The sequence below is a fragment of the Muscardinus avellanarius genome (genome assembly GCF_963383645.1).
Source record: "Muscardinus avellanarius genome assembly, chromosome: 14".
Taxonomy (NCBI): Eukaryota; Metazoa; Chordata; class Mammalia; order Rodentia; family Gliridae; genus Muscardinus; species Muscardinus avellanarius.
Window position 1 is genome coordinate 87,094,686 of NC_137800.1, and position 11,729 is coordinate 87,106,414.

Consider the following 11,729-nt stretch of genomic DNA (forward strand, 5'->3'; position numbering starts at 1 on the left):
GGGGCCAACCTGTATCAGATCCCTCAACCTGGATCAGTTCTCTGGAGCCAATCAGCAGCGCTGTGACTCCGTGCTATAAACACGCAGGCCTCTTGGACTCAGAGCGTCTCCCCAACACCTAGGATGAGGTGCACGGCCCCTCGAACCCTTCTCCTGCTGCTCTCGGAGACCTGGGAGCAGGAGTGCGGGGTCCAGAGGGAAACCTGCTCTGCGGGGAGGAGGAGGAGCCGCCTGTGCGGGAGGGGGCGCCCTTGCTCCTCTCCATCCCCTCTGCGCCCGTGATCCTCCCGAGTCCCGCGCCCTCCTCCCTCCGCCCATGCCGGGGCCTGCGGGGAGAGGTTGCGACTCAGGCGCCCCGTCCCCAGGCTCGCACTCCATGTCGTATTTCCACACGGCCGTGTCCCGGCCCGGCCTCGGGGAGCCCCGGTACATGGAAGTCGGCTACGTGGACGACACGCCGCAGATCGCGCGCTTCGACAGCGACGCCGCGGGCCCTAGGATGGAGCCGCGGGCGCCGTGGATGGCGGGGCTGGGGCCGGAGTATTGGGAGGAGGAGACGAGGAGAGCCAGGGACCACGCACAGATTGACCGAGGGACCCTGCGGACCCTGCGCGGCTACTACAACCAGAGCGCACGGTGAGTGGCCGGCGGGCGCGGGGCCACCGCGGCCTCGGGGACCCGGGGTCTGGACCAGGGCGAGGGCGCCCGAGCAGAGACCCTCGGCCTGGGGACCCAAGACAGCTTCGGGGCTGCATTTTCAGTTTAAGGGGAGATCCCCTGCGGGTGGGCGGGGCTGGCGGCGGGGGCGGGGCAGGGCTCTCACACCATCCAGAGGATGTTAGGCTGTGACCTGGGGCCAGATGGCCGCCTCCTCCGCGGATACCCAGATACCATCAGCACGTCTAACTGCCCCAATTACATCGCCCTGAACGAGGACCTGCGCTCCTGGACCACAACAGACACTCAGATCACCCAGCGCAAGTGGGAGGAGGCTGGTGAGGCGGAGCGCTACAGGGCCTATGTGGAGGGCAGGTGCCTGGAGTACCTCCACAGATACCTGGAGCTGGGGAAGGAGGCCCTGCAGCGCGCAGGTCTGTGGATTCGGGTCCCCGAGTCTCCTCCCGCCGCCCACAGGAGGGAGGGAAACGCCCCACGCTGAGCACCCTCCCCTGCAGAGGGTGGTGGCCCTGGGCTCCAGGTCCTGGGCAGAGTGACCCTGAGGCCCCCTGCTCTCAGGACGCTGAGCACCCACTTTCTCAGGGCTGGAGGAAAAGACCCTGAAGTAGCTGTTCCCTCTGACTCTGGCGCGGCCTGGGCATCATGGCGACGTCCCCAGGCTGGCTCCGGCCCCAGTCCAGGGTCTTGGAGTCTCTTTCCAGCCTCCCACAGCCCTCAGCCTCCACCCGGGTCAGAACTGAAATCCCTCTCACAGACCTGGAGCCTCTACCTCAGGCTGACTCCACTGATTCTAGAACTTTCCAAGGAACAGGAGATTATCCAGAGCCCGAGTGCAGCCTGGAGTCTGGGTTTCCGCCCCCCCCCCCCCACCCTGGTTGTCCTGTCCACCTCAGGATGGTCACGTGGGCTCTGCCCCAGTGGACAACGGAGGAAATACAAAATGCCTCAGTGTCCTGACTCTTCCCTCAGACGCCCCAGAGACACACGTGAGCCGCCACCCCAGACCTGACGGCGGCGTCACCCTGAGGTGCTGGGCCCTGGGCTTCTACCCTGCCGACATCAGCCTCACCTGGCAGCGGGACGGGGAGGACCAGACCCAGGACATGGAGACTGTGGCCACCAGGCCCGCAGGGGATGGAACCTTCCAGAAGTGGGCAGCTGTGCCGGTGCCTTCTAGGGAGGAGCAGAGATACACGTGCCACGTGGACCATGAGGGGCTGCCCGAGCCCCGCACCCTGAGATGGGGTGAGCAGGGCTGTGGGCACAGAGCCTGGTGTCAGGAGATCAGGAGGCGCCCGGGACCTCGGCAGGGTCAGGGCTGAGAGCTGGGGTCACCCTGCCCTCCCTCTTTCCTTACAGCCTCCTCAGTCCACCCTGCGCGTCGTGGGCATCATCATCGGCATGCTTGTCCTTGGGGCTGTGGTCACTGAAGGCCCGGTGCCTGCTGTGTGGTGGAGGAGGAGGAGGAGTGCAGGTAGGGAGGCTCAGGGTCAGTGTTCTGGTCCCATGAGGGGTTCAGCCCTGGTGTCCCGCCTCCTTCATGGAAGCGCTGTCCCACACACTCCCCAGCCTGGGTGCTGTGGGCTGACGCACACTTGTGAAGCTCAGGGGCAGTAGAGGACACACTCGGCCCTGAGGTGGTGGTGCTGAGACCTGATTCCACAGGAGAGGTCAGAGGGCGAGGGCCCTGCTGAGGACAGACTCCAGGAGGCGGCTGCTCCAGCCCGTCAGTCTCCTTCCTGTGCCTCCTGGTCCTCCCTGGGTCTGCCTTCCTGTGCCTCCTGGTCCTCCCTGGGTCTGCAGTCACCCTTCTGGAACCTTCCCTGGGCCTGCCTAAAAAGAAGAAAGCTGCGCAAAGGCATGTGTGGTTCTTCCAGAGAGCCTGTCTGTTCTCACCTGCAAGATGGCCTTCAGGTCTTCAAACTTAACTTTGACCCTCGTTTCTCTGGATAATTTCATGGCCTTTCCATCTTGGGCTGGGCCTGCATTATCGGTCACTCTGATTCTGAGACTCCAGCTCTTGGACCATTCGACCAGCTCATGGTTCTTCCAGCTCTCCGCTTGCAGGTGACCACTTGGGAATGTGCTGCTTCAGACTGTAAGCTGATTGGATAAGTCACCTTTACCATGTGTGTATCTTGTGGGTTCTGTTACCCTAGGGAATTCTGACTAATACAGATTGAGGAACTGGGAGTGGTTCTGAGAAACAGGCTTGTACATACGAATTTCCGTGGTAGGTTTTGTGGTTTCTGGAGCTGGCTGTCCACTGTGGTTAGGTCTAAAGCTGCTAACAACCCTCTTGATAATACTGACATGCTGATAATCCATGACATGATCTGATTAAAGCAATATGCAATGTGGATGCAAGAGAAGTGTACTGGCTCTAAATACAATACTTTTGAACATTTCTGGAAAGTTAAGGAATATAATGATGCTATCTGGCATCACTGGACAAATAACACAGGACAAGGCTAAGCTCCAGGAGCTGAACCACAGGCTCTGCGGAGGGCCTCGACGGAGAGTCCTGTCTCTCATAATCCCGAGGGCTGAAACTGCAAAATCCACACACAGGTCCTCACCCTGAGACCGCTGAATCACAACGCGAGGCTGGCTCTCAGCCTGGGAAGGCGTCTGCAGAGAAGGGGAGGGCACTGCTGGAAAAACAGCGGGATCCTGGATCCGGGATGAAAGATGTAGGAGGGTCCTGAAGAGGCTGCACGCCTGAATCCCTGCCTTCTGGTGAGTTTATTGTGGCAGAGATATAGCTCCTCACTCTGTGGAATGGGCTTCCCCACCTCCCTGATGGACTAGTCCAGCATTGCCTTGGGAATGGCAGCAAGATAAAGCTGGTACTCCTCAGGGCCCAGCCTCAGCACTCACTAGGCCTCTAGCCTAGAAGCAGGTCTAAGCAGGCCCTAGAGGTGGGGAGCAGCCTGTAACCCATGAGGAAGTAAGTACATTATACTCCAAAGGAACTTCTTCGGTTTTCTAATTCATACAAGCAGAGGCCTGGAGAATATGCATGGGAATGGATTTTAGGGCCTGGGATAATGGTGGAAGTAACCCTCAATTAGACCAGGCTGAATTGTGTGTGTGTGTGTGTGTGTGTGTGTGTGTGTGTGTGTGTGTGTGTGTATTACTGAGGGTAGAACCCAGGGGTTTTTCTACCTGCGGGGTATATTCCCCAGACCTATTTTATACTTTATTTGGAAACAGGGTCTCTCAAAGTTGCTAAGAGCCTCGCTGAGGCTGGCTTCAAACCTGTGCAATCCTCTTGTCTCAGCCTCCCAAGTGCTGGATTACAAGCGTGCGCCACCACGCCCAGCAAGCTGAAGTTATTGATCAGGGACCATTAAGCAGAGATTCTAGATTTAATGCAGCAGCTACACAGTTAAAAGGAGTATGAGCCGGGCGTGGTGGGCACGCCTGTTACCCCAGCGCTTGGGAGGCTGAGACAGGAGGATCACACAGGTACAAAGCCAGCCTCAGCTACTTAGTGAGGCTCTCAGCAACTTAGTGGACCCTCTTTCCAAATAAAATATAAAATAGGTCTAGGAGTATAGCCCAGAGGTAGAAAAGCCCTTGGGTTCCATCCACAGTTCCACACACACACAAAAAAAAAGACTGTGAATACTTTTTTTGGTTGGTTCGCTGAGGTATGGATCAAAAGATGGCCTACTGGGAAAGAGCTGGAAGTGCCTGATATCTCCTGGTTTTCTGTGACTCAAGGGATTCAAAGTTTCAGAGAGCTTGGCCTGCCAGAGTGGGTTTGCCATGCAAGGCCTTCTCCTCCACAATGGATGCATGCAGAGGATGTGCATACCCTTCGGCTGTACTTTAATAAATTTGTGAGGGGAGCACCAGTATCCCTGAAGGACTCTGTTGTTGACACTCTCTGTATGACAAACCTTGATTAGGACACGCAGTCGCTCAGTTGGGAGACTCTAGTGTGGTGGTTATGACCGGCTCCCAGAGTGGCAGGGACCAAGTGGCAGCTGTCAACCATAAAGGCAAGGTGGCCGTACCTACAATAATGGGCAGCAGAGGAGAAGCAATGGCAGGAAGGGTCTGACTCCTGTATATCTACAGGGTTGGCTGAGTAGTCATGATGGTCCCAGAAGTGGAACAGGAGGAAACCCACTAACTCTAACTTGATTTATATAAGCAGAAAATTTTCAAGACAAATGTACCAAAGTCCACCATCAGTCATAAGAGCAGAGACTCACAGCCCCTCAACCAGTTCCCAGACTTCGGCCAGATTACGGACCCAAAACCCCTTGACTGAAGGAGAGGTCAGTGCCCCTGAGGAAGGACCCTTTACAGAACCAGAAAGCTCTACTATCTATCTTTCTCCCATCGCTCTTCAAGGGATCCGATGGCCTTTCACCAGGGTAACTATACTCTGGGGAAAGGAAATGGTAAGATCTTTATGGGACGACGCACACTGGCTGTATTTAATGTTGACACTAGAGGATCCACAACGTCATTGTGTTGTCATCCCCGCGCTTGTGAGGCGGAGCCAGGAGGATCGCTCAGGTTCAATGCCAGCCTCACTGGCTTAAGAGACCCTGTTTCCAAATAAAAATATAAAAAATAGGTGTCTGGGAGTGTAGCCCGGAGGTAGAAGGGTTTCCAGGAACCCCAGTACCACCAAAAACAAACAAACAAACAAACACAATGTCATTGTGGCCCTCCAGTCAAAGTAGGTGCTTGTGGAATCAGGTGATCGAAGGAGTTTGGCCACAGTGAGGCCAGTGTGTCCTCGAACCCATCCTGCCTTTATGTCTCCACTCCCAGAATATGTAATTGAATAGACATGCTTAGCGCTTGGCAGAATCCGTACCTCCCTAGCCTGAGCTATTATGGTGGGAAAGGCCAAATGGGATCCATTAGAGCTGCCCTACCTGGAAAAATAGTGAATCAAAAACAATACGGCCTACCTGGAGGAATCGCAGAGGTTAGTGCCACCATCAAGAACTTCAGCCGAGTGAGGTGGCGCACCCTTGTAATCCCAGCATTCAGGAGGCTGAGACAGGAGGATCATGGTTCAGGGACAGCCTCAGCTACTACTTAGTGAGCCCCTTTGCAACTCAGTAAGACCCTGTTTCAAAATAAAGAATATGAGCCGGGCGTGATGGCGCACGCTTGTAATCCCAGCGCTTGGGAGGCTGAGACAGAAGGATCACGCAGATTCGAAGCCAGCCTCAGCTATTTAGTGAGGCTCTCAGCAACTCAGTGAGATCCTGTTTCCAAGTAAAGTATAAAATAGGTCTGAGAGTATAGCCTGGAGATAGAAAAGCCCCTGGGTTTCACTCCTAGTACAAAGAAAGAAAGAAAGAAAGAAAGAAAGAAAGAAAGAAAGAAAGAAAGAAAGAAAGAAAGAAAGAAAGAAGGAAGGAAGGAAGGAAGGAAGGAAGGAAGGAAGGAAGGAAAGAGAGAAAGGAAGGAAGGAAGAAAGGAAGAAAGAAAGAGGGCGGGCGGGCAGGCAGGCAAGAAAGCAAGCTGGGGCTGGAGCTCAAAGGTTTTCCCAGTACCACAAAAAAAATTCAAACATGCGTGGTTGATCGTTTCTACCACATCCCCATGTAACTCTGCAGAAGACAGACCTTGGAGAATGACAGGGATGCCTGTAAGCTTAACCAAGTGGTATCTCCACATGCAGCTGCTGTAAGCAGGTGTGGTTTCTTTCTCTGAGTAGATTGGCACATCTCCTGGTACCTGGTATGCAGCTATTGATTTGGCTAACACCTTCTTTTCCATACTTGTCCATCGCTTGCCCACCAGGAGCGATTTGCTTTCAGCGGACAAGGCAGCGGTGCACCTCCACTGTGCTGCCTCAGGGGCTCTGTCAACTCTCCAGCCCTGTGTCATAATTTAGTCCACAGAGATAATGATCGGCTTTCTCTTCCACAAGGTATTACACCAGTCCTTTACAGTGATGACTTTATGTTTATTGGACCCAGTGAGTAAAAGGTAGCCACCACTCTGGGCTCCTTAGTGAAGCATTTGACCCCCAGGGGATGGAAAATAGAACCAACTTAAATTCAAGGGCCAGTGGGGCGTGGTGGCACACGCGTGTAATCTCAGCATTTGGGAGGCTGAGACAGGGGGATCACAGTTCACAGACAGCCTCAGTAACTACTTAGTGAGGCCCTTTGCAACTCAGTGAACCTTGTTTCAAAATAAAGAATAAAAAATAGGGATGGGGATGTAGCTTGGAGGTAGAATGCCCCTGGGTTCCATCCTTAGTACTGCAAAAGAAGAGAAAACTCAAGGACATTCTACCTCAGTGAAATTTCTAGGACTGCAGAGGTTGGTGTGGGACCTGCCAAGATATTTCTTCTAAGAGAAAAGATAAGTTGTTGCATCTGGATGTTACACAGCTAAGAAAGAGGCACAGTGCCTGGTGGGCTTATTTGGCCTTTGAAGGCAACACGTTCCTCACTTGGGTGTGTTATTCTGACCCATCCACCCACTGACTTATAAATATGCTCGTGTTGAGGGGGGCCCAGAGCAGAAGGCTTTGCAACCGTACCAAACAATACCTGCTGCGCAGGCTGCTGCGCCCTTGGGCCGTATGATCCGGCAGACCCTGTGGTACCTGAGGTGTCGGTGTTAAATAGAGATGCTGGAGCCGGGCGCGGTGGCGCACACTTGTAATCCCAGCATTTGGGAGGCTGAGACAGAAGGATCTCAGTTCGGGGACAGCCTCAGCTACTGAGTGAGGTCCTCTGCAACTCAGTGAGACCCGGTTTCAAAATAAAGAATAAAAATATAGGTCTGGGGGTATAGCTCATAGGTAGAATGCCTCTGAGTTCCATCCCCAGTACCTCAATAAATAAATAAATAAATAAATAAATAATGTCTGGAGCCTTTGGCGAGCCCTCATAGTGAATCACATGCGGGCCCTTGGGTTTGGAAGCAAAGCGCTGCCGACACCCGCAGACAAGGACTCTCCCTTTGAGAAGCAGTGCTTGGCTTGCTGCTGGGCCTTGGGGCAAACTCAACACTTGACCGTGGGCCAACAAGTTACCACTCGACCTGAGCTGCCCGCCGTGGACTGGGTGCTGCCTGACCCTCCAACCATAAAGCTGCAGTGCGCATCAGCAGTCGTCATCTGTGGAGCTGGTGTGTACATGACTGGGCCTGAGCAAGCCCTGAAGACACGAGTAAGGTCCTGAAGAAGTGGCCGAAATCCCCGGGGTCCTCCTCCGCTACAGTGCCTCCTGTCCCCCAGCGTGAGCCTTTGGCTTCATGGGGAGTGCCGAGTGAGCGGTCGACAGAGGAGAAGCCTGAGCCTGGCTAATGGATGGGGTTAGATGGAATCTCTGTGTAGTTTTGATTTGCATCTTCCTGTTGCTAATGATGTTGAGCATTTTCCCAGCCTGTTGTATTTTTTGTTTTGAAACAGAGCCTCACCAGGTTGCTGAGATTCTCACTAAGTTGATGAGTCTGACCTCAAATTTGTGATCCTCCTGTCTCAGCCTCCCACATCCTGCCATTACAGACATGTACCGCTATGCCGAACTACTGGTTTTCTGAGATGAAAAAAATAAAAAACTTTCAAAACCAAATGTAAAAATATTCACTCTTCTAGCTGTATTATTTTTTGTTCTGTGCAAGCATGTATGTGTGTGCGTGCATGCGTGCATGTGTGTGTGTGTGTGTGTGTGTGTGTGTTACTGGGGATGAAACCCAGGGGCTTTCTACCTCCGGGCTACTCTCCCAGACCTATTTTTTATATTTTATTTGGAAACAGGGTCTCACTAAATTGCTGAGAACCTCACTAAGTAGCTGAGGCTGCGATCCTCCTGTCTCAGCCTCCCAAGTACTGGGATTACAACCATGCACCACCACACCTGGCTCTGTATTATTTTATTTTGGAAAAGAATTATTTTGTTTTAAAAGTATTATACTAGCATGCAATTGGTTATTAATATTCTAAATGAGTAACTTTAAAATCGCATTAATTTGGGTGTGGGTTTTGTGTGTGTGTGTGTGTATTAGCTCCTGGGGATTAAAACCCAGAAGCATTCTACCTGTAAGCTACACCACCAGATCTTTTTATGTTGAGAGAGTTTCCCTAGATGGCACAGAGCCTCCCTACTTGTTGATGCTGGCTCCTGGGATCCTGCATCCCAGATTCCCTAGTACTGGGATTACTGGCATGTGCTACCACACCCATCTTGGTATTAATTTCTAATATAGCAAATATTGCTAGCTATGATCCACATAAACATAATTACCATTGCGGTCCATTTAAAAGTTTAAGAATAGCTGGAGAATATGTTTGAAATGAAACAAAGATGTTTGAGAACCACTTCCTTGATCTCTGGGCCACAAATCAGGGAGATGATGTGACACCCAGCACCTGGTGCAGTGGAGAGGAGCAGGGCCAAGTCCCAGGTTCCCGGCCTGGCTTGCAGGTCTCAGGCCCTAGGAAGTACCTGGGGTGGAGACACCTGGCTTTAGGAACTCCGCATCACCCAGAGTTTCTCTTCTCCCTGTCCCAACCTGTCAGGTCCCTCTGCCTGGTCTCTTCCTGGACACTCATGCTGTGGCCGACATTCTCTCTCCCATTGGGTGTCGGGTTTTCAGAGGTGTGGTTCCCTGTTATAAACTCCATACAGCCCGCCTGGACTCAGAGTCGCCCAAATCCAAAGATGATGGTCATGGCTCCGGGATCCCTGCTCCTGCTGCTCTCGGGGCTCCTGGCCCTGGCCGAGACCTGGGCGCGTGAGTGCGGGGTCGGGAGGGAAACGGGGTCCGCGGGGAGGAGGAGCCGCCGCCCGTGTGCGCCCCGCGCCCCCTCCTCCCCATCCCCTCTGCGCCGCCCGCCCCGCGCCCCGTCCTCCCGAGTCCCGCGCCCTCCTCCCTCCGCCCACCCCGGGGCCTGCGGGGGGGGGGGGGGGTCGCGACTCAGGCGCCCCGTCCCCAGGCTCGCACTACTTGAGTATTTTCGCCACCGCCGTGTCCCGGCCCGGCCTCGGGGAGCCCCGCTCCATCCTCGTGGGCTACGTGGACGACACGCAGATCGGGCGATTTGACAGCGACGCCCAGAACCCGCGGGCGGAGCCGCGGGCGCCGTGGATGGCGGGGCTGGGGCCGGAGTATTGGGACAGAAACACGAGGACGGCCAGGGCGAACGCGCAGATTGACCGAGGGAACCTGCGGACCCTGCGCGGCTACTACAACCAGAGCGAGCGCGGTGAGTGACCGGCGGGCGCGGGGACCCGGGGCTGGACCAGGGCGAGGGCGCCCCGAGCAGAGACCCTCGGCCGGACCCGGGGACGGTCAGGGATGGCTCAGGGCTTCATTTTCAGTTTAGGTGGAGAGCCCTGGGGGGGCGGGGCCGATGGCAGGCGGGGCTAATGGCGGGGGTGACGGCGGGGGCGGGGCCAGACTCTCACACCCTCCAGTGGCTGTTCCGCTGCAACCTGGGGCCCGACGGCCGCCTCCTCCGCGGGTACTATCAGCACGCCTACGATGGCGCCAATTACATTGCCCTGAACGAGGACCTGCGCTCCTGGACTGCGGCGGACACGGCGGCTCAGATCACCAAGCGCAAGTGGGAGGCGACCCACGTGGCAGAACAAATCAGGGCCTACCTGGAGGGGGAGTGCATAGAGCGGCTCCTAAGATTCCTGGAGCTGGGGAAGGAGGCCCTGCAGCGCGCAGGTCTGTGGGTTCGGGTCCCGAGTCTCCTCCCGCCGCCGCCCACAGGAGGGAGGGAAACGCCCCACGCTGAGCACCCTCCCCTGCAGAGGGTGGTGGCCCTGGGCTCCAGGTCCTGGGCAGAGTGACCCTGAGGCCCCCTGCTCTCAGGACGCTGAGCACCCACTTTCTCAAGGCTGGAGGAAAAGACCCTGAAGTAGCTGTTCCCTCTGACTCTGGCACGGCCTGGGTGTCATGGCGACGTCCCCAGGCTGGCTCCTGCCCCAGTCCAGGGTCTTGGAGTCTCTCTCCAGCCTCCCACAGCCCTCAGCCTCCACCCAGGTCAGAACTGAAATCCCTCTCACAGACCTGGAGCCTCTACCTCAGGCTGACTCCACTGATTCTAGAACTTTCCAAGGAACAGGAGATTATCCAGAGCCCGAGTGCAGCCTGGAGTCTGGTTTTGCCGCCCCTCCCCCACCCTGGTTGTCCTGTCCACCTCAGGATGGTCACGTGGGCTCTGCCTCAGTGGACAATGGAGGAAATACAAAATGCCTCAGTGTCCTGACTCTTCCCTCAGACGCCCCAGAGACACACGTGAGCCGCCACCCCAGACCTGACGGGGGCGTCACCCTGAGGTGCTGGGCCCTGGGCTTCTACCCTGCCGACATCAGCCTCACCTGGCAGCGGAACGGGGAGGACCAGACCCAGGACATGGAGACTGTGGCCACCAGGCCCGCGGGGGATGGAACCTTCCAGAAGTGGGCGGCTGTGCCGGTGCCTTCTGGGGAGGAGCAGAGATACACGTGCCACGTGGACCATGAGGGGCTGCCCGAGCCCCGCACCCTGAGATGGGGTGAGCAGGGCTGTGGGCACAGAGCCTGGTGTCAGGAGAGCGGGAGGCGCCCGGGACCTCGGCAGGGTCAGGGCTGAGAGCTGGGGTCACCCTGCCCTCCCTCTTTCCTTAGAGCCTCCTCAGTCCACCCTGCCCATCGTGGGCATCGTCGTCGGCCTGCTTGTCCTTGGGGCTGTGGTCACTGGAGCCGCGGTGGCTGCTGTGTGGTGGAGGAGGAGGAGAGCAGGTAGGGAGGCTCAGGGTCAGTGTTCTGGTCCCATGAGGGGTTCAGGCCTGGTGTCCCGCCTCCTTCATGGAAGCGCTGTCCCACACGCTCCCCAGCCTGGGTGCTGTGGGCTGACACGCACTTGTGAAGCTCAGGGGCAGTAGAGGACACACTCGGCCCTGAGGTGGTGCTGAGACCTGATTCCACAGGAGAGGACAGAGGGCGAGGGCCCTGCTGAGGACAGACTCCAGGAGGCGGCTGCTCCAGCCCGTCAGCCTCCTTCCTGTGCCTCCTGGTCCTCCCTGGGTCTGCAGTCACCCTTCTGGAACCTTCCCT

General features: G+C 56.1%; 1 protein-coding gene across 1 annotated transcript; it reads left to right on the top strand.

Annotated features, from left to right (window-relative positions):
• Positions 1-9,341: 9,341 nt before the first annotated feature.
• Positions 9,342-11,302, top strand: LOC308273062 (class I histocompatibility antigen, Gogo-C*0203 alpha chain-like; the record flags this gene model as incomplete). The annotated part of the gene is made up of 5 exons (XM_080710175.1): positions 9,342-9,414; positions 9,617-9,886; positions 10,081-10,356; positions 10,913-11,200; positions 11,301-11,302. Coding segments are annotated over 5 exons (909 nt in total).
• Between the last annotated feature and the right edge of the window lie 427 nt (positions 11,303-11,729).